This window comes from Notothenia rossii (genome assembly GCF_949606895.1).
Source record: "Notothenia rossii genome assembly, chromosome: 7".
NCBI lineage: Eukaryota > Metazoa > Chordata > Actinopteri > Perciformes > Nototheniidae > Notothenia > Notothenia rossii.
Window position 1 is genome coordinate 78,547,693 of NC_136905.1, and position 23,665 is coordinate 78,571,357.

The window sequence follows — 23,665 nt, forward strand, 5'->3', positions numbered from 1 at the left end:
AATCACCATCCAAGGTAACCCCCCCCCCCTTATCACCTGAATCTCCTCCGAGAGCACCATTGTGTTCTTTTTAACCAAATCTCTCTCAGAGGGGCGTGGGGAGGGGCTCCTTATTTTCATCTAAAATAACAGACAGAGAATCAGCCCTGAAACAGAGGGGATTATGGGTAATGCTGCAATGACCTGTTTGGTGTTTGGAGCCAAACACTTCAGAGACATGTTCTGTATATATCTGAGACCTATAAGATATTGATGAAAAACAGTATACTAGGGGACGTTTAAGTAGAAACAGTCATTATGAAGGAGCTTATTGAGAATTGTAATTGCCTGGCATTCATTGTAGAAACCAGGAACAGACTAAACGAGAAAGTAAAACAATCAACACTTAATCAAAAAAAGCCTAAAATGTGATCAAAATCTGTTTTGGTTTTTGCTTTTATTTTTTACAGGCTGTCTGACCCAACCACTCAGGAACTGACTGCGGCAGCAACATTTAAAAACATTCTTTCTACTCTAAAAATCCCCATTCAGGACTGTGGCTGCATTAAAATACAATTGAGCACATTCTTCCCACACTTATCTTGGTGCTTATAATCAGTTATGAGGCCTCTATGATAAACAGCTGTAAATAAATCAGCTAATGAATTCAGAATACAAATATCGTGTACGAATCACAACAGGGCGTTAAAGAACCCACAGTACTGCTGATTGGTGTACCTTTTTTTTTTTTTTAAAGTGACCATGTCCTGCATTGGATCTCCACCAACTCTCCAATTCAGAAAACACGTTCCCACTTTACACAGACTATGCTTCATTTGTCAATTTTCCATTTCGCTTTTTGATGTTCTGCAGCGTGTGAAATGCTTCGCTAATTATCTAGGAAGTTTGGCGGGCGAGGCTTGTTGTTTTAAGAGAGCTGATGGCAAGCCTCACTCATCCCAGTAAAGGAGGAACTGTGCAAACTCCCAATGACAGATAAACCAGACCCCCGCCTCTCTGTTAGAGGCTCAAATGTTCAGAAAATAAACTAAATTGAGCTAAACTAAATTCCAACACCAGAGTTCATTTTTCTTTCCTCATTAAACACACCACAGTAGGGGGGGGATATAGGAGCTGAGAGGGGCTCTGACAGGCCGACTGCAGAGGAGCCAAGGTGAGCTCTGAGGGTTATTCTAATCAAGCTAATTCCCTCCAAACCTCAAAATGATATCATCCAGTGTTTGCTCATTAGAGATTCTTGTCCGGAGGCCAAGACTAATTCTCATTGAATCTGAATGCTTCTTCTTCTTCTTCTCCTCTTTTCTTTTACAGGACACGTTAAAAGGTCCAGACTACATGAACTTCCTGAAGGGTGGGAACCGACTCAGAATGACTAATAAATGGACAACATTTATAGTCAGCTCACTGCACAGAAGACGAAATGGCGTTTGATTCACATTCTGAAAGTCCATTTCCACTCTCGTTTTCCCATAAAGCTACATTTTTCATGTAGGGGTTTTAATGCTGCCCCGTTTGCTTCCTGATCGGCATCACGTACAAGCCGTTAAGCTTCTGACCTGCTCTCTGCTCTGAACTGTGACTCTCAGGGTGATCCTCAGATCAAATGCATGGATAAGAAGATAGGCCAGATCTCTTCGTCCTGTCCTCTTTTGACACCCCAAATCTTTCTTCTCTCTTATTCTTTCTCCCCGCCCCCCATCACCCATGTCCTCTGCTTATTCCTTTTAAATCCCACCACCATATACTGTATGTTTCTGCACTCATTGACCTCCTACAAATCTGAACCAAGACTGCATATTTTAGCTATTGGCTAATAAAACAATGATTTTTGTCAAAAGATCATTTGGTCTATAAATTATCTGTCAGACTGAAACACCTAAACCATTCTAAACTATCATTGGAAGCTTCGAAAATTAAGCGGATATTATTATTTTATAAAAGCAAGTCTGGTGATTTTCTAATGGATTCACGGAAATATTGTTTCAGCCCTTCCTTCTTATGATTTTGTCTGTTTTCTGAATTTCTACTGGATTTTTTATTAATACGAAATAGACTTTCCGAAAAGGGTAAGTGTTTAAAAGTGGTAACAACAGAGCGCCTGAGTGTTGCTGATGATTCCCTTGTAAGCGTTACATGCCGTGTGGAAACCTGGGAGCATGGAAAAAATACACATCACCTGTTCTGATAAATTTGCACCAGACTGGGAGTTCTTGTGCCATGCATCAAAAAGTGACTGTGCTACAGTTATTCTTGGATTCATGTGTGTGTTTGAAGACGTTAACATCAATGTTTCACTATAGAACATCTGGCAGCCTGCGTGTTCCTGCAAAGCTTCTTCGGGATTTTTTGAATTGAGAAAACAGCTAAAAGTACCCTTCACAATTTCCCAAAGTGACCTCTTCAAATATCTTGTTTTATCCAACCAGTAGTTCTAAACCAACATATATTCAGTTTGATTCATGTTAAAATAATTGCTGTGTTATTAGAAAAATGGGCAGTGAAGGCATACCTTAAAATATCAATTTGTATTATTATTTTATAATCAACGGATTTGTGATTGTGAAGAGATTTTTTTGCTATACAGGTTTGTTGGTAAAGTGATGTTGCCTTGTCACCGGAGTCATCATCACAATGAATACAATTCTGAAACGTTACTGTGTCAAACTGACACTTCTGCAGTTATTACTCCTTTTCTCCTAAATGTTAACTAAACTAAACTCAGGATTTGTTTTGGGACTGGCACCGAGTTTTCCTTAGGGATAAAGAAAAATGACTCATAGTTTGAATGCTATGGAAAGCCCTCAAGTTGCCAAAATAAAATCAAACCACAAGAACCCATTTTTCTTTTTACCTTCATCTCTTCACTGGGTTGTATTTTTTTTTTGGTATACTGCCATCGTATTACATGCAATAAGCTGTCAGTAGTAAGTGGGTTGAGTATGTTTATAGGTCCACACAAACATTTTCAAGCCGCCTTGAGGAGACCGCAAAAAATAACATTTGAGGCTTCATCTACCTAAAAACGCCATCCTCCCTGATCCATTATATTTCAGTGTGATGAAGCCGACTTAAAGATTTCATGCACACCAAGCATGCCAAAGCGTCTACAGTAAATCACTCCCCCTGCTGACGGTGGTGGAAGATCTGCTGCATTTCAGGTGCTGCTCATCTGGCAGAAGTTTCAGAGGCCTGCCTCCGGAGAAAGAAAACAAACGCTGATCTGCTTCCACATGCACGGCTCCCCGTGAGCCAGCCAGCGGCCTCCAGGAGGCTGTCCAGCCGCTACGGCCCTCGGACCAGGATGTTTGGGTTAGAAAATGACTTTCCTACTCCCTCAGCCCCTTTCTCTAATTGCCTTAAGGGTAATTACCTTGTCTCCTTTCCACTTAAGAAAAACCAAGAGCTGTAGTGCTCTGTATCCAGTAGAGAGCAAAGTTTGCTAAAATTAGCATGAGTAATATTTTTATAATCATCATTAGAGTTAAAATAATAAATGTATTAAATTGTGTGTGTGATGTAAATATCAATGAACTAATAAAATAAAGTACACCGACATCTTGTGGTCTAATAACTGATGAACTTCTCAAATGACTGGGCAAGTACAATTAAAGAATCCTACAGAAAATGTTCAACTAACAAAACATTTCCTCAACTAATCACAAAAAAAACAACATCTGCAAAAACGCAAAGACCTGTGCATGATCACTCAAGACGTTTCCTTCATGGAAAAAAAATACCATCAATTTAAGGTAAATTCTGAATATGATGGGGGGGCCGTAATGGCAGAGGCCTGAGTGTCATTCTGCCTTCCCTGGCTGGGGACTGATGGATCGGTGCAGAGTGCAGATTCTCCCCTGGGTGTGATAGATCAGCCTGCAACGCTCCAAGTACCATTATGAAACACACCCGAGAGTACTGCAATTCAGGAAAGACCAGAACACCAATGAAGCTCTCAAAATATTTCTTCTTGTGCGGTATAGGCAAAGACGCAGGAAACTTTTTGGACTGATAATTCCCCTCTAACCGTTACATACCATACCTGAAAAACACAAATGTAGGCCGAATAAAAATACACGTCACCTGCTCCCTCTGATACATATGGACCAGACTACAGGGGTTATTGTGCCATGACTTGAAAAGACACTCTGCTACAGTTATTATTGGACTCATGTTCTCCGTTTGAAGACGTTAACATCAATGCTTCACTATGGAAACAGCTGGCTGTCTGTGTGTTCCTGCAAAGCTTCTTGGGGATTCTACGAATGGAGAAAGCATCTGTCAGAGCCTCTTATTACAGAGCCGCCCAGCTGAGCGCTCGCCCTGTCAACCCGCTGATAACTTAACCCTCCTGCGTCCCCATTCTCCGCCTGTATCTGCTTCAAATGCCGGAGTCGCTGCGCCGGCGCCCTGTGTGGTCTCCGTTCTACTAAACGCATCTCAGTGTGGACTCTAGTTTTAAAGCTCACACAGGCCATAGAAAATACAGACCGTGTCATATCTGAGTCATGATTTGGATCTCGATGTGGGTTGAAACAATCTCAAGAATCAGTGTGCTGAAGGAAAGTTTGGATGGCTTTCAGGACAAATACGCGTCTCGTACTGGTAGAATGAACATTTCCAATGATACCTGCAGCAAACTAAACACAGATGTGAGGGGATTATATCATATTTTGAGAGCTGTACGTCTCGGTTAAGTGAAATCATTGCTGCATACATGAGAGGAGGGTAAGCAAAGTTATTCATCTTTATAATACCTTCAAATCCATGAACTTCACTAAGCTGTGCTACTAAAAGTGCTGCTGGAATCAAGTACAAACTCTTAATTCAATACATGAGACAGATTAAAAAGAACCATTATGGCTTTCTTTTGCCCTCTAGTCACTTTGTCTGAGTCATCATATCCATAAAGTACTCGGATCGGATTGTCCTCACAGGGCAAAAGACTTGTATCCTCATTAAATAGCTGTTCAGAAAATGAGTGCCAAAGCAGATACTTTTAGAACCTATTGCATCATTCTCAGGATTGCCGCTTAACAAGAAATGAACATTAACACACCAAGGCTTTTTTCTTCAACCTGTCAGCTTCTCTCTCATCTCCATCTCGTTTGAAACCAACCTAACCCGGTGCGTTACCTCTCACTGTTCTTCATTGGCTCTTTCCAGACTGTGACATTTGTGTCTGCTTTGATTTCACTGCAGAACTCTTTGATTTCAAAACGATAATTAAAATGGTAAACACATTCCTAACGTGACCTTTTATTCAGTGTTGTCTTCTGATTATAACATTTTTCCTCGTCCTCTGCCAGGATCCTTTCCTTAAAGTATGTCATCCTTCAACTACTCAAGATCAGAAATAATACAAAGTGTCTATACATTTGAGCTTCCCTAATTAAAGCCTTGCCCCGGGACATGCTCTCCCATGGCCACCGGGCACGAGATATTTCCTCTGAAACGACACAAATTGGCCCGTGAGCACAACAAATTACATGAGGATTACTGCACTGCCCAAATGCTGTTCATCTTGATATAGTTAACCCAAAGTGGGCAGGCCTGTCTCAACTACAGATCTACAAAAAGGGGAGAACAAATTACAGTTTTTGGCCGGAACTTACTGTATGAACCTGTGTTATAAATTCCCAGCTCATCCAGAGGATCACAAGACACACACACACACTAATTCAGGGTTTTTAGTTTGTCCGGTTTTCTTTTTGTTTTTTTGACAGTACTTATTATGTTTATTTATATTTCCACGCTTACAGCAGGAGAACGGAGGGTTTGTAATTACTGTATCTGAATCGTGTATCATATTCTGTTAAAATAACATGAGGTTTTCTTTGGCCTTGACTTTTTTTTTTTTTTTTAAGATTTCCCAAAACAAAACAAAAAAATATTAAACAAAAGATCAAAAACCGGTGAGCCTGAAAAACCTGCATTAGGGAGGCATGCAGCGGTTACTTCCACCACAATGCAGCAGGCCCACATGTCTGACCTGCACAAACTGTGGCTCTGAGCTACAGGGCAGGAGGTTAAATGCCCAATTCGAGACTTTTCAACACACATGTCAGTGTTCATGAGGAACAAGGTGGTAGAGGATAAACAGAGAGCATGTTGCGGCTCTTGATGTTGACATTTTTAACAATCCGATTTGTTCCCGCTTTTTGCAATTCATATTTATGTTTTTTTTTTTTAAACGTCATATAAAAGATTTACTAAAATGGCCGCATGAAATATTAACTTTGATGGGATGACAAACAGTAGCTCTCTACAGGACGACCTTGTTCCTATTGCAACTTAATTAGAAGCTTCAAGACAGAGCTGGGGTCAAAAATAGACACTGAAAACATAATCCAGACGCATGAAGAACACACACACACACGGATGCATTCCAACACACGCAATTATATCCAATTTCCCGGCATAAAATGTGTCATCCGGATGCACACAGGCAAAACAAACCAACACATACACTTTGTGGCATTAAAAAATAGCTAAAGCACGCACATGAACACAAAGCCATTTTATTTTTGCACGAATACATAACCCAGACCCAGGTAAAAGTACACATGCACAAAGTCCATTCTAACAGAGGGAAACTTTCCTTACATGGTCACCTTTAAACTTCTTAATTAATCATAGCTGGAATTCCCTTCCAGTTGTATTATTGTTGACATGTATGCCTTCGCTTTTCACTTTGGCTGCAATGGAATTTGCAAGAGTAATCTCAGTGCTTACTTTACAACTGTCTTCCTCCCTTTTTTACCATGCTTGTTGTTAACACACAAAATGGCTTTTAATGCAGACTTGATAGGCGTAGAAGACCTTTGCGATCCTCTTGTTTGCAGAATTTAAATCGTGCAAAGACGAGATGAAATACTTTCAAAAAAGCAGCTCTACTGTGCTTCCTGCAGCGAGCACTGGGTCCTGGTTTTAATAATTGGTAACTCTAAATAGAAGGCAATGATCCAGAGAAAGCCTCCCATGGAGAGCAATCATAATTATCTGACTAAATCCGCTCTTACAATAACAGTATAATTATTATTATTATTCCAGGAACTTGCATGTATGATAAATGTCCTGTGTGTGCTGCCATGCGTGACCATGATATTCACGATAGGCTGCTATGAAAACAAAGTATAGTTTCTTATGCCTGACCGGCTAAAAGAAACTGTAAATTACCGATAATATTAATGCACTAAACCAAAGGAAAGATCTTACTGACTGTGACCTGTAACAATAAACATATTGGAGTGCCCATCGTTCTTTAAAAAAAAAAACGAAAATGCTATTTAAAAATAAATTAACATGCTTATCCATTAGCCTGATTGGAACAGCAATGGGACCAAAGACTGTAACATTATGCAACGATAAATCATCACTCCTCAAAAGCATAAAAAAAGCACATCACATTTTACCCAAAATGTAGTTATTTTTCCACAATATATATATATATATATATATATTTTTTTTGTAAATCCATGTGACATATGTAATGGGCAACTAGTGTGAAAACTACGGTTTGATTGTGGAAAAATATTTTTGGCCCAATTACTATCAATTAAAATCAAAGATTTATTGAACATTTGTAAGCCGTTTAGCTTTTTATTGACATTTGCTATAATTATGGATGTATGCTCGTTACGATATAATGCCAATATGTTATTAATGATGCAGAAGTGCGTCACCTCAAACCCAATACAACCCAGAGGACTCCCTGACTAACAACAGCTGATTCAGAAGTCACTGCTGTGCGCTCGGCCTCTCTTGGCTCGCAGCGTGCGCATGGCCATGCAGCTCGAGCAAAAACAATCCGGTAATTGCGCGTTCCGTCTTGGCTGGACTCAGGGGTAGTTTCTACAACAGAAAAGAGGATTCCCCCTCCTCAAAAAGAACTGGGCCTCTCCGGTCCCCTGACCCCTCCTCCTCTGAAACCATTTAATAAATCTTGTCATTAAGATAATGTCGAGCACGATACTGAGGCTCATACATCAGAGGCTCCCTGAACTGGGACACACTTTTATTTCTGTCCAGACGTTCAGTACGTCATTATATCTATGAATAGAACAGAGTAAACCTGCATTTAAGCTCTCTCTCTGAAAAACATCATTACTGGATTTAAATTCCACAGTTCTTTTGTTTATCAGGTATGGTATCATTTGTGCACCTAACAGAATATTTCGGCAATGCCTCATTTGTTTTTTTGGATTCACTTGTCTCTGTTAGTTTCAACATTTGACAAAGACATATCTCAGTCGGAGGCAGATGTATTTTCACTGAAAATTGATGGCTCTTGTCAAATAAAGATGATTCACACATGCAGCCTAAAGCCTGTTAGAGGCCTCACCTGTAGCCACAGCTGAAACTGAACGATTCTCAGGCATGGTTTTTATTTTGCAGCTGGTATTACATCAGATACAATGTGGATTTATAGATAAATCACATCATAATATGCAGTCATGATGTCTCAGTTAAGAGTTTATTTTTTTATATATATATATTTTTTTTTTAGGTATACTTTTTGGATGTTACACGAGGGCTTGTACAGCCACTGCTGATTTTTCAGGCAGAGACTTCTTGTTTGGATGACTGAGAATCTTCGTGGGCATGTTGCTGTAAAACGCAGCGATTAGCTACGCTGATTGGAGTGCAGGAAGTCAGACAAATGGCATACGAGCAGACTTCAAAAACATGAGGAACAACATCGGCCCCTAAATAAAAAATAACAGGAATGATGCCGTGAGATTTGTTGTAATGTGTTGAAGACACGATGAATGTGGAAATAGAAATACTAAATTCCTTTCTGAAATCTAATAAAGAAGTAAAGCAAAATAAAAATACGTAATATTGGGAATCAGTTTGTACACTACTTTCCACCACCATTTAGTGTACATTTGCTTTAAGCAACATGTGGCATTTTTACCTCATGGATTTTATAGTTCATGGATTTGCTTTTATAAATAGCAATTTGAGCCCCTGCAAAGGTCCACTATCCTAAAAAATACATTCATTTGAGCTATGGTGAATAATTAAGCCCTACGTCCCTCGTTTATTAAGTTTAACTTTTTAAACCAATGCAAAAAGTATCCATTCTTTGATGATTTCCGTGGCCGCTAACCTTTTGGGTCTTTAAATACATTTTTTGGATGCCGGAAATTAGCAGTGCATTAATTAGCCTACCATTAGACCTAATGCCTGTTTGCATTCAACCAATTTCTAATGACATTGTGATCATTCACATTTGCAGAGGACGGTAATTATTGGCAGAGATAATAAATCTTTAGTGTTTGTTTTAGGAATGCTGGTGTATTGTAATTTCTCCAAATGAAATGAGGGGTAACTTTCATTATAATGTACACCGTCGCCTGCAGCATGCCATTTATTCTTAAAGACACATCTGAAGAAATGCACTCAAATGAATGACTGAGATCACATCTATTAAGAAATTATAAGAAGTCAAACTTCAAATATTGTATGCCGTTTCCTCTCATGTTTACAGGCTTGTCAAAAATGCTGCCTCGATGCCAAATCCCGGCGTTGTTCTGAAACTGACACGGAGAAGCATTGAGAACAAAAGACAGATGTGTCCGGTTAAGTAGCCATCCTTCAGCACCATCATGGCTCATTTTAAACAAGCCATCCACGACCCTAATGCATGGACATCTGTCTGTCAAATATGGAACAAAAAAAATGTAAATGGCTGCAATTTTATGCGAGCCAAAGCACACATTAAATATGAAGGACATGAGCCACGGCGTGTCCTCTCAGACGGGAAAAAAAAAAGATGGGAGGCAGAGGGAGCTGATTTAGAGTAACAGGCCAAGGAGGAGCCCATCCAGAATCAGCATTACTTCAAACATGAGGTCATCTAAACATCTGTCTACAACATGTCCAGCAGGAGATCAATCAAAAACCCGCTGAAACATGTACAATTGTTTCTGGAAATAAATATTAGGCCTAATTCGGCTGTGATTGTTGCAGCCACTTGGGATTGCTAACTGCAGTCACTGTCAGCCGTACAACTACACACGCATATGCACAGACTATTTATTTGATTCCCCCTCTCCTCCCTTCTTCCTCTCCTTCATTTAGGCTAAGTGGCTTTATTTGTTCTTCTTTCCCCGACTGATTTCAGGTTCACTGTTTAAAAGCAGTTGAATGACGAGAGCTGCAGTGAGAGCAAGGCTCTGACAGCGGGGGGTGGGGGCTGCAGTAATCACACGCCGGCCGTCTGTCTCAAGTCGTCACAGTCCATTTGCTGGAGACGGATCGATTTACTCATGGAGTTTTAAAAAAAAAAAGAGCATATACCAAGGAAATAACAAAGGCCTCAGAGAAAACATTACCGCAGCGAGCATGTAACTAGATAGATTTGCATTTTCGACTTTTAAAATGTGGTGCACTGTGTATTAATCAAGATGACATTGTTATTTCAATTATGTTTTATGCCCCTATCTTTTACATTGCTTTTTTTCAGATAAGAAAATACATTTTATTGAGTTATTTGTTTTAAATGGTTGCAAACTCCCGATTGTATAGAGCACAAATACATCACCTTTAAAGTAAGACTGAAACCTAACCACTAAAAAGATGCAACATCCGTTTACGATGCATGGAGATATAGTATGCAACTACTACCCCCTTGTGGGCAAAAGGAGAACTGATGATTGGTATTAAGACTTATTGAAACACACTGTTGAAAAGCCAACACACATACTGTATGCAACAAATGATAGTATGTTAATTAAACATGAATCTGCAGATTTATTTCGCAATTAAATTATACATTTTTTGAGCTATTTTTTTTTTAAATGACGACTCCCTGAAGCCTAAATTATGAAATATTTATTTTTAGACAGCAAATACTTTTAACCTAAATAATATTTATTTTAATACTTTATTAAAAATGTTATCTCCAAACATCTTTTGCCTGTGATATATTAAGATAAAACTGTCTAATTGTGATCTTTCAGGAGGTGTATGGAAGTCAAAACTTTCAACCTCTTAATATATTTACACAGCCAAAAGCACTTCAGATTTCCAATATTTAAAGGTGACCTATCATGCAAAATGCACTTTTGTACGTCTTTTATACATGAATATGTGTCCCCGGTGTTCCAGGGAACTCACCAAGTGTCAGAAAACACAACCCTCTCTATTTTCCTTTTATCTCTAAAAAAGGGGCTGCAACGGATCTGATACAGACTGATCCAGATTTGAACACTTTTATGACGTCACAGAAGTGGCGCTACGGCTATTGGGCCAACTTCACCAATCAGGAGGAGGCAGCAACGGACATTGCCGTTCGAAAGCGCTGGAGACGCTGTAGTACATATGCCAGGCCTGTAGATGGTGCTGTTCTCACAGAATCATGCAAATCATTTTGCCCATGCAAAGACAGTGTTAAATTGAGCGAAATGAGGAATGGCTAAAATGCATGACCTGTTTGGTATTTTGAAAAATAAAAAGTATAAATATGCCTTATATAAGTATGGTCCTACACTATATTATTCAAATATAGCATGATAGGTCCACTTTAATAGAGCAAATAAAAAAACTATTGGATTATATAAATGCATATTTGTGCAGCAGAGCTCCTTTCTTTTCATCCTCATCTAGCCTACTATACATCTTGTGATCCCCTCATACCAATCGCCATAATCAAAGCAAGTTTTTCTGTTTCTATTTTTAGGCTATAAAACACACTCACACAAAAATGCATAATAATCATCATCACAAGGCATTCAACACATAGGTAAAAAATAACCAGCTCTGTTGTGCCAGCTCGTACATCAGAAAGCCAAACGGTGCACTATGTAGCTTGTCCCATTAATTCCTATTTGATTTATTGGCTTTATGACTCCCACGTAAATGACCATGGGGCTTTCTCTGTCCTTGTGAACAAAGAATCAGGAGAATATCAAATCCCTGGATGGGAGGTAGTGTGAAAGACTGAGGTCATTCTGCTCAAACCTGTCCCATCACTCCTGGTGAGGGCAGAAGAGAGGCCCTGAGCCTCTGGCTGGGGGTGACAGGACAGCAGGTTGTCAGACCCAGGGGGCTCAAGACAACGCCAGAGTACATACGACACCTAACTTCTCATAAAAACATCATCTGAGACAAGTTGCACCCAGATAACTTCATCATTAGTTGGCAGCATGAGAAGAAGTTTTCATTGCCAATTTAAAAAATGTCATACAACTGCCAAACATATACCCAGCTTTCATTAGCTGATCCTGGTCCTGTATACTAATGATGGTAAACCAGCCATCTTTGCAGAGCTCCAAACATAAAATATGAAAGCAAAATAAATCCATGAATAAAAAGAAAGACTCCGGTGTTACTGCTGGGAGCTCATGTTAGTTACTTCTTTACTAATCCATTGTATGTAAGCAAAGTAAGAGTGAATTAGGTCAATATCAGACACCTGAAACATACTGCAAAAGCTGGTTAGAGATGCCCTTACATTATGATTCTGTTGTTTCAAGCAGTAAAAGAATTACGCCGTAACTTGAACAGAAAGAGATAAGTCTGAGTTGTGACCAGCACTGTATAATGATAGGGTGTAAATATTGAAACGATTTTGTTTAAGAGCAAACCGCTCATTGAAGTGATGCAGGAGCTCTAGCAACCTCTATCAGTAGCAGCAGGAACTGCAACCATGACATGCCCTCTAATACATCCTTTACTCGGTAACCGCAGACAAAAAGCTGTCACATTTTCACCACAGACACGAGTGGGAAAGAAAGAGAGAACAGATTGTAATAGAAATGCAGCAGAGCCGTGATTCCTTAACTATTGCACACTTGGTAGGCCAGAACTACCCCAGCCAAAGTCCTTCAGTTCAATAAATATTGTGATTAGATTTGTACAGCTAACAGTTATTTATAACATATACAGAACAGGATGTTGACAAAATGTGGTGTTGATAATTTACATTTTCTCAAATAAAACTGTTTCTTGATGTGAAGTCTTACAGCATGAACTACTAGATCATTGATTAAAGCAGAATCAGTGAAATTGCATTAATTGGCTACAAGGTTTAAAAATAAGTCCAGAGGAAAAAGACAAGCTTGGCATGGCAGTGAAATGGAAAGCTGTTTGCAGACAAGCTACAGCAATCTTCAATTAACCATCACAGGGACAGAGACACAGCAAAAGGCTGTAGGCCAGCGGTTCCCAACCTATGTTCCTAACCTGTGGGCCGCGGCCCCCTTGTGGTCCGCGAAGGCATTGCAAGTGGGCCGCCAAATATATATATAATTTTTTTTTGTTTGTACAGGCTAAAGACACAAACTACACATAAAAATAACATATAGGAGATGACATTCCCATCTCAGACAACAACAAAACAAAAACAGAAGAAATAAATATAGTCAGTAGGACCACTTCAACAATTCACGAACAAAAATAGGTTGACAACCAAAAAACACCAAAAACACAACATGGCAAGCATATTTATTGTTCCTTTAATCCCACTCTTTGTTAGAGCTCATTATTTCATGGTGTGATGAGCCTTAGATTTTTTGTGGCAATCATTTTTTCCAAAAGAAATTGTATTTTTAATCTACTCTTTGAACACCTTAAATTAAGATTACTCCTTGATTGACTTTTAAAAATATGTATTTTAGCCAGAAGAATAGTTGTATTTCATCTAAAAGCCCAAATAATATATTAAAGGGTGTAAATGTAAATCCAATATTTGCCGCCAAATAATTTGCAAAACATTATGATTTGTGTGGAAACATTTTCATTATGAACCTCTTTTCATTTCTCTTTCTTGATCCTCCTTAGCAGCGGTCTGTTCCAACTGGATTTACAACGTGTCACATGTTCTGAATCGACCAATCAGATCTTTATTTAGCCTCTGTATTGTTTATGTTTGAATGTGGGCCGCGAAAACATTATTGATTCTTAAGTGGGCCCTGAGTTGAAAAAGGTTGGGAACCGCTGCTGTAGGCTATACATGCGAGGTGACTCGAGATTGTTACATTATTGGTATCTGCAGTGGGAAGTGATGCTTGGAAAATGTGATCTGGTAAATGGTGTGAAAAGCGTTGACCCTGTTTGAGGTCGATTGAGAAACAGAGAAATGTGTTGGGCTTCCCAAACAGAAAAGTGTTGTTAAATGGAGGGAAGAGAACAGAGTTGGCCACAAGCCGAGTTGGGAAAGAGACTTCTTAAGCATCTGCTGAGCCACTTTTACTTATAGTCATGTTCTGCAATTGTACTCTTTGAAATGTAGAGTGTAACACTGACAATACTCTTAGGGGGAAGTAGACCAATTTGGACATGCAAACAGAAATGGATATATATTCCTGGCATCTCTAAAGTAAACACTTACATGTATACTTACAACACACGTATTATTTGAATTTCTGAATCTGAAAAAATACATCCCAAAGCTAAAGTCCACTAAAGAGTTTGTTGGACACTTTGGAGAAAACTATTTCACAAACGCCCATCAGTGTGGATGTACTCAGTGAGTGAGCACAGCAACAACACTGGGGAATAAAAACATGAGGAAATAGTTCTGTGCTCTTTATTGTTTCCAGCTGTCCGCTTGCTCGGCTGGAGAAGAGAAGTTGACACGATAAAGAGACAGTCTATCCTGATCATTCCTTCACAGTCTAACTTGTTTTTATAACTCTATGTTGTTACTTACGCTTTACCAAGAAAGTTAAAAGGAGCATATCAGATTGCCACTCATTGAATATGTAATCCAATGCTTCATGCTTGGCTACAAAACTGGCACACCACTCCACAAACACAAAGCCACTACACGAATGGATGAAGGAGGGGCAGAGTATGCAAGTTTGAGACATTTAACAATTAAGTGAAATAACAATTTAATTCAATTTAAATCAGATATACAGTGCACTAAATGTCACAGTGAATAAATAAAATGATATATGTGAATGCATCACCTTCACATCGCAAATACACAGGCAGGCCTGGACTGCTGTACACGGCACATGAAACAGCTGATCTGCAAAACCTCTATCAGCACAATGTTATATGACGTGCTGCTGTGAGCTCAAATATTTTTAAAGTGTAAAATGATTAACTACCAACCTTGACTTTGGTGTTGCCCTTGCTTACATAACATGCATGAAGAGATGCAGCTATTTTGTGAAGCAATGCAACCGACAATTAACACGAGACCAACGAGGTGGAGCAGACAGAATGACGCAAAACTAGCTGCATATTACAACTCATTCAGAAAGGTAGTGATTCAGAATAATGGCTTGGGTGTGTACTGTTCGACAGGCTATTACAACAATCTCATAATGATTGTGTCATTATCACAGTTAAGCTGGAATGAACAAGTGTTTAGTAAGTTAAGGTGGCAAATAGAATGGGTCACATGAAGGTCATAGTCTTCATGGAGGCTAAAATCTGGCACGGCAGGCATAACTTGATTGAAGAAGTTGTATTTTAAGAAAAACATTCATTTTTAGAATGCTATTCCTACCAGTATAGAAGTATTTTAGTCAGTTTAACTAATGTTAAAGATCAACAGGCGTGTTTTCATAATGTCTGAGATACCTTTATTCCCACAATGTTTGTTAATGTAGAAATAGTGTTTGTATATGTGCAATATATGCATACCCTAAGACAACATATATGAATAACAAATGTGCTATATTTTATGAAATACATGCATTGTACACGGTCCCTGTTTTTGCTCATCATCCGACACCCAATCACGTGACTTCCAACATTTTCGTTTTGAAAGCCAGCCTACTCAGTAAATATTATTAAACTTAGAGTGGAGAGTTTTGAAATGTTTCCTCCTCCCCCGGATCTCTTATCAAGGGTATATTATCTGGATATCCACCAGCTGTCTGTCTCTACGTCCTTCAAATGAACCTCTGCTTCCACAAACCCGAGCGTGCAACGTGTCTGCAGTGTGGCGCAATATCAACTCACTACTGACTGTGAACGGATGAGGTTTTTTTTTTAAGGTTAAAAGAGGGAAAGTAAAGCAAATAAACGAGAGGGTTGACTCCTGCTCACTTCCTGGTTAGACAATCTGTACAGCAACTCTGTATGTTATACCCAGGGGCGGACTGGGGAAAAAGTGGCCCGGGGATTAATTGACAGACAGGCCCACTTAATGCGCGGCATGTATCGGCCAGCCGGCGACGAAAGTATGGTACTTAACAAAAAACTCTATGCATTTTATGTTATTTTGGACAATTATTCATATAGTAATCACATTACCTGAGCCCTTGAGTTGCCTAGAGCAAAAATAGTTACAGCATATATTTATTCATTTTAATGTTAACAGATCATTGATGGAATAATATTTGGAACCAATTTGCCTGACACGTGGAATAAAACATGGGCTTAGGAAGCATCCTCAATGTGGGTGAGACAATTTAACAGGAGGTGAGGGCAGGTGGTGGACCTCACCTCCTCTAGGGGGGTCCGGGGGCAAGCTCCCCCAGGAAGATTTTTGTTTTAAATGTTGAAGTTAAATGCATCAACCTGGTGCACTTTGAGAGCAAAATTAGGGACTAAATCTATGGCAGTCAATAGGAGCTTGGACTGTGAGCCGTAGGGTCGCCGGTTCAAGTCCACGACCAGACCTACATTTGGAGTGTGGACTTCTACTTGGAGAGGTCCAAGTTCACCTCGTGCCCTGCCGTGGTGCCCTTGAGCAAGGGACCGGACATCCCCCCTCACTCCCATTGCTCCCCAGGCGCTGTACAATAGCTGCCCACTGCTCCTAGTACTAGAGTCCTGGTACTAGGATGGGTTAAAAGCAGAGAACACATCTCACTGTGTGTGCTGTGTGCTCTGCATGTGTGACCATTAAAGAGGGTTTCATCCCTCCCAATTCTTCTTCTTCTTCAACACCCATATAAAAGAGAACTGTAAACAGATTTGCTTTTTCTTTCAACATTTATCTGAACAGCAAGTGGAGGCAAAAGTGATTGCACCCAAAACAATAAACCTGCTAGCTAACTAGCCTAAACTCAGTAACACAATGTGGGCGACACGTTCTTCTCCACAGTCACGCGACCACTGAGTGAGACGTCACTTCCCCCTTTTCTATTCTACGGGTACAGCCACTCCCCCTGAAACCCGTTTCCCTGCCAACCCCCCCCACTCCCCTATGCAAGCCCCTCCCTCTGAACCCAGAGCTTGCTACAATACTGTATACACAAACTATAAAAATGTTTGGCCCTCCGGCCCACGCACAGCGCCGGCCCACCGGGGAAACTCCCGGTATTCCCAATGGCCAGTCCGCTTATACCGTGATGTTTTTTGTAGTTAAAAGGGTGATGTATACGTTTCAAAAGGGAAGCCTCAGATGGCCAATACTGTAAGTTTACATTAAATAGGTTTCAAGCTATATTCACGCCTGATATATTAAAAAAAACAAAGAAGCACAAAAAGGCTCTAATGCGAGTAAAATCAACCATGAAGATTCAAAATTCAGAACAGCAAGTAGTTTTCGCAAGTATTTTAGATTCAAATCAGCCAAACCATTTTAAGTGCTCGTGCATTAGTTTCAAGTTAGCCAAAAGTTTAAAGTGCTAGTGCATAAACTTCAAATTAGCCAAAAGTCTTAAGTGCTGGAGCACTACCTTCAAATAAACCAAACAATTTTGAGTACTACAACATTACAGCAGTTGCGTCATCATTAAAACATTTCACAAGTCCCATATTTTGCCAAATACAAGACTCAAATTAGTGGAAATCTCTAAACCAACAGAGGTGTAACCGTTATCTCATTATAATTAGCGTTAGCATAGCAATGTCAGTTACACAGCCGTTTAAAAACCGTTAGGGAAGAATATTCATAATACAAACTCACCAGGTCGAAGAGAACATTTTGGTGTCTTGTGAAGAGGAAACACACGATGTCAGACAGGAGTAGAGTCACAAAACACTTCATTAATCCCAATACGGGGGGGGGCAACTTCAAATTGAAGTCAAGATAAACAAACAATCAAAACTTGAGCAGGAATTCTTCCTCATTGACTTCGCCACTCTATTAACAGGTGCTGCCGCTGAGCAGCGGTGAGCTCAGTGCTGCCCCTGGTGGCTGGAAACAGAACAATACATGTATTGTGTATATTTTTCGACAACTAGAGGCAACTGTTGCTTTGACTGCAGGGCAAAAATAAAACCTTGTAAAAGCTTATAAATACTTGTTAAGTAGCCTATTGCCAAAATCTACAAAAATAAACATAGAATATAAGAAAAATCCAACAAAATATGAGAATGATTTCATCTTGGGAAGAGGGCTTGAATTAATAAAAAATGGTTACTAAAAATATGAAGGAATACTACAACATACAACAAATATGTACAGGAAACTTAAATATAGAATAGAAGAGACAGACAATAAAAACATATACAAATATACTATGAAAAGGTACACAATATCTGAATTATAATAGAAAAGCAGCGCAGTTTTAGAAATGGTAGTTTTAGGCAGAAAATGAAAACTTCTCCAATAATTCAGCAAAGGTTCACAATATGACAAAGAATATGCAATGTAAAGAGAGAAACAGTCCAAAAGACGTACATTACTGTAACATAGGCAGAAATAATTGTATCTAATTCCTAATACCAACAATATAACAAGTAACTATAGCTGTGAGATAAGTGAATTGAGTAAAAAGTACAAAATGTGCCTCTGATAGTGGATTAGAAGTATAAAGTAGGATAGTAAGATAATGGATATACTTAAGAAAAGTATCTCAATATTGTACTAATTATTGGGAGATGCAGGCCTGCTTAGTAGGGCACACAGGGTCAAATGTTATTGTACAGTACAATGTGTTTTGCATGTGGTGATAATTCAAGTTTCAACGGTTTATTGTCATAACATAGAAACAACTATGGTGTAATTATGTAATGTGTGAAAAATGTAGATAGCAGGTTCCTCAACAGTGCAATTTACAAGACATCAACAAATACAAATAAATTAGTGCAAGGTGTTAAATAGTCTTATGGCCTGTGGGTTGAAACTGTCCCTGAGTCTGGTGGTTTTTGTAATACTTTTGTAATTTAACCTTTCAAAACAATGTTGTACAGAATAATTATAATATTTGTCCCCTTTGAATTATAAATATAAAGATGTGTTGAAATGGAAACACAATTATAGGATGCTAAAGGTTCCCTTAATGTGTCCTTAAGTACAGTATAATAAAAATAGATGCTATAAGTCACATTGCACAATATATTGTCATACCTTTGCATCTTACAATCTATTTATCAAAAGAGTTATCACTACAATGAACAGCATTTCATTTAATTTTACTCTCTGTTCTTGTTTATCTTACTTGATTCACATGTTTATAGACTCCTTCATTTACTTGTTCACCTACAACATTCTCTGCATTATTAGCTTATTGTATTTATTTATTTTCCTGACAAGTATAGTTTACTTGCACATTGGTCTTGCAACAAAATCTGCACTATAATATTCTAATTTATCTTCTCTTTTTGCAACATTTTTTTTTATGTGTTTAATCGTTAATGTCCTAAATAATTCAGTTGCAATGTTGTAGGAGCTTGGGACTTAAGCTATACATTCCCATTTCTACACTGTAGCTACTGTGCATATGACAATAAAGCCTTTGAATCCTTGAACTGTACGCATGCGCAGACTGATTGCCCTTCCCCTTTGGCTCTTCCGGGAACACTGCAGTTTTGCAGAGTGTGAACTATCTTGCTCTCACGTATATCATCTTTGATCCAGGTGACCCAAATAATTTATTCGGTTAATGATTACGCGTGTGTGATTAAAACCCGAAACGTTTCTGTGCCTCTAGTCTCTTGGGAAGGTGAACATGTCGCCACAGCATACATTTGATTATTCGGTAAAACTGTTGCTATGCTACATACATTTAGCAGCGTGCAAACTACCTAAACTATCACATAATCAATCGTTTTAAGAAGCAGAAATAAAACGTGCAGACTTACCTGCGGATCCCCCCGCCATAATCTGATGAGACGCTTCACGGAGCAAGCTCTGCGGCTTCTTGGTTGTCATTGTTAAAGTTTCCTACCAAAACAAACAAACCCGTTATTGAGCCAGTTATCTCTGCTTGTATCGTATCGTGAGTTAGTACATCGTGTTATGTTCATCGCTGTTACAGCATGCTTCACACGACCTACCCGTGTTTCCTGCTCTTATGAGGTGGCTGTGTTGTTTCTTGACTCTCTGAAGTTGTGCTCTTGCAGCCCACGCTGGAGAAAGCGCAGCAGTGATATCTCTCCGACGCTCTCAGGCTAGGCTAGGCTAATATGGAATCAATTACCAAGCAAAAAAAAAAAACTTCTGCATCACATTCCCCCTCCCATCGCCTGAAGTATTTTTGAAAAGTGTAAATAAACAATGAATAAACCCCTACTGACCCTTTCTAGATCAGTATCGTAAAAAAAAATCAATGAGCAGAAACCCATGTTATGTAATGTGAATATCATGTTTTACATTACTGATACTGTAACGGTCAATGTTGTGTTAGATCAGACAGGAAGGAAGCATGAATGTCACCTTATAGATTTACAGATTGTCTATAACATTTTAAATCACACCTTTACACAAAGCACTCTTCACTTCTTACACATATCACATCACTCACTTGTTATGTAACAGGGATGTTTCAGTAGATTTTTGAGTTGTTTATAGTTAACAGTAGAAAGGAATTGAATAAAGGGATAATGAAAGAGGTCCTTCACCTGCAATAAGACATTTAAAACATATTTTATTTGAGAGCTTTAAAATGATCATGGTGGCAAATCAGTCCTAAGATTATAAAGACTTATAGAGCACATTTAAAAATAACACGTCAACCAAAGAACTTTACAAAGATAATTAAGATGACACATTAATTATCAAACACAGACATTATAAAGAAAAGAAAGTTAAATAAAAAAGCAGGAACTCGTGAAAATATATAAATAGAAAGATATAAATGAAACAGAAAAAACAATGTAAAAAATGAAATAAAAAATAAAACACTATTTTTGGTCATAAGTCTTCATGGTGATAGTTCGAGGCTAAAGAGAAGAAATAGAGATAGAAAATCATATACAATAATTAACAGACAAATCAATAATTGAATGAATTGTTGGATGCAGCCCTAAAAGTGTTGAAACCGTTTGGACGGCGCAATCACATGCTCATAAGAGAGAACACTGTTGTGTCTCGTCAAATGTGTTAGTTATGCTTAGGTATTTTGTCTGTCATTTCCTGTTATGTTGTATTTACCTCTTGTCTTTCATTTCAGGCCCTGTTTTCTTCCTCCCCTCGTGTGTTTTCCTACCATCATCAGTGTCTGCCCCGCCCCTGATTGTTTCCACCTGTTCCCACTCACCTCATGTTTAAATAGTCCTGTCTGCCCCTGTCCTGTGTCAGTTCGTCTTGTTTGTTTCCATGGATGGTCATGCCAGGCTTCAGCCAAGAGAGGATCATTTCCAGTCTATTCAGGTTTTGTTATTTTGTTATTTTTTGCAGACTTAAGTTAATCTTAAATTCTCTTTTTGTTACGCTTTTTGTTTAATACCTACTCTGTTAAGAGGGATTTTCTTGAAATTAAAAGGAAATGTTTTGCAACATTCAAGACTGTCTCTGGGTCGTGCATTTGGGTTCTCCAGTTTGTGTAAAGGTTATGACAAACACAAGGCTTTTCATGATTTAAAATAAGTCCTAAAGTTCTCACATACATCCCTCTTCTAATAAATAAAAAATATTGTTTTTAAATTATGCCGTTTTCTTAATTCATAAAACCTGCATTATGCCCATCTGTCCAGCAACACTGGCATATTTTACATTAAATTAAATTTGATTTAGACTCTTACAAAGCGTGTGGCCTCAGCCATAATGCACCACGGAAAAATGATTTTCTTTTTTGATGAGCAATGAAAGCAAGCAGACATTCAGCAGTGAGGCTTATAACGAGCATTTCATTTTGTGTCAGAGCTGCTTTGGAACAACAAGAGCTCAGACGAGCTATAAAAAGTGAGATTTACTGCATATATTTGGCAGGAAAATGCCATTACCACTTTGACCCCCTCGGATAAGAAAAAGCAGAACAGCTTCCATACCAAGAAAAAAACCTGGAGTGCAGTAAAACAGCAGAGTGGAGGCTGAGCAACACACAGAGTTTATGGAAGTGTTGGATGAGAGCGTTTTTAGTAACATAGAAACAGTGTTGAGACTGTCAAGTGACTCGTGCCTTTCCTGATTAGATTATACTTTAGTATCAGATTAAGTTTATTGAGGGACAGACAAAGAGTGCCTTCTCAAGTTTTGACAGGCCTTACAAATGTTGCAACACTTTTTGTTGTTTCTGAAAAGCATGCTCACCCCCCCCCCGAAATAATAACAGCACAATGGCAGTTTTACTTTTACCAAATAAAAACACTTTGTCAGGTCAAGTTTGAGTTTTCATTGCAGCTGCATTTGGAACATCAAAAAGGATAAATATTTAAGACGTTAACAAAGGAAACAGAGATTTAACCCAACATTAAATCACTGAGGAAAAAAGGTTTAGGACTCTGTTCCTGCTAAAGTGAAGAACTACTAGGTTCACGCAGGAGTGAAATATAATAATCCATAACATCAAAACACTTCAGAACAAAGGCGCTGGATTTGTGCACATTTTTAAACGACAGTTAAAGACACATCGTTTTAAATGAGCTTTTTATTAGCAACACATTACTTTTAAATGGTCTTTTATTCTTTTAATACTTGTTATATTGTTTTATTTATTTAACAGGTTTTGACATCTAAAAAAGTATTTATTTTACAATTGTATTAGCAAGATTCCCTTTTTAAGTTGGTGTTTTAATCATTTGACCTTTATTCATCTTAACTATTTCATTTGTATTATTATTGTCTTATTTGGGTTTTATTTGTATTGTTTTATTTAATAGGTATTTATATATTTGTATTCATTGATTTTGTCTTCCTTTATTTTACAGAGAGGGATCACCATTTCATTGTTTTATTTTGTATTATTATATCTTTTACGGCTGTGTCTCTTAAAGTGTTAAACTGTTGAATCGTGTTTTTTGTTTTGTTTAGTTTTTTGCTGCATGTAAAACTGGTTGTGTTTTTAAGTTGTGACGTGTGCCTGATGGATCACATCAGTCCAGTTCTGAAGTCTTTACACTGGCTTCCAGTCTACCAAAGAATAGATTTTAAAGTACTATTGCTGGTTTTTAAGCACCAAATGATATTAATTAACGATCTCCTGCAAAAGTATGAACCATCAAGGAGTCTCCCCACAGGAGCAATTTGGGGTGAAGTTTCTCAGGGACACAACGACATGCTGACTGCAATGGGGTTTGAACCTGTGACCCCCTGATCCCAACACCAACGCACAACCCACTGCGCCACACACAAGAGTCAGAACTAAACATGGAGAAACAGTATTTTAGTTTTCATGCCCCGACCATCTGGAACTCCCTGAATCCTGCAGGTCAGCGGCAACTGTTAATACTTTAAAATCCAGATTAAAAAAAACGTAACTTTTTGACGCAGCATTTGGATGAGTTGTTCAAATTCAAACGGCAGCTTTTATGTATTTTATACCTGTTGGGTTTATTTGATTATTTTTGCTTTTTAAATGCCAAAATGCCTTTTTATAATGTGCTTCCACTGTATTTATTCTTAAATGTCTTTTATTTTATTTTG

General features: G+C 38.5%; 1 protein-coding gene across 2 annotated transcripts in view; it reads right to left on the minus strand.

Annotated features, from left to right (window-relative positions):
* slc25a21 (solute carrier family 25 member 21) overlaps window positions 1-20,293 on the minus strand; it is an 87,779-nt gene extending 67,486 nt beyond the window's left edge. The window contains exons 1-2 of one of the 2 annotated variants that reach the window (XM_079694169.1): window positions 20,140-20,293; window positions 19,945-20,026 (exon numbers count right to left, since the gene is read on the minus strand). In XM_079694169.1, the coding sequence (XP_079550295.1) occupies window positions 19,945-20,014 (70 nt within the window). In that variant the 5' untranslated portion in view covers window positions 20,015-20,026; window positions 20,140-20,293. Of the gene's footprint in view, window positions 1-17,824; window positions 18,022-19,944; window positions 20,027-20,139 lie in introns of those variants that run through there. The other variant, XM_079694170.1, reaches the window with a different exon arrangement.
* Window positions 20,294-23,665: the final 3,372 nt, after the last annotated feature.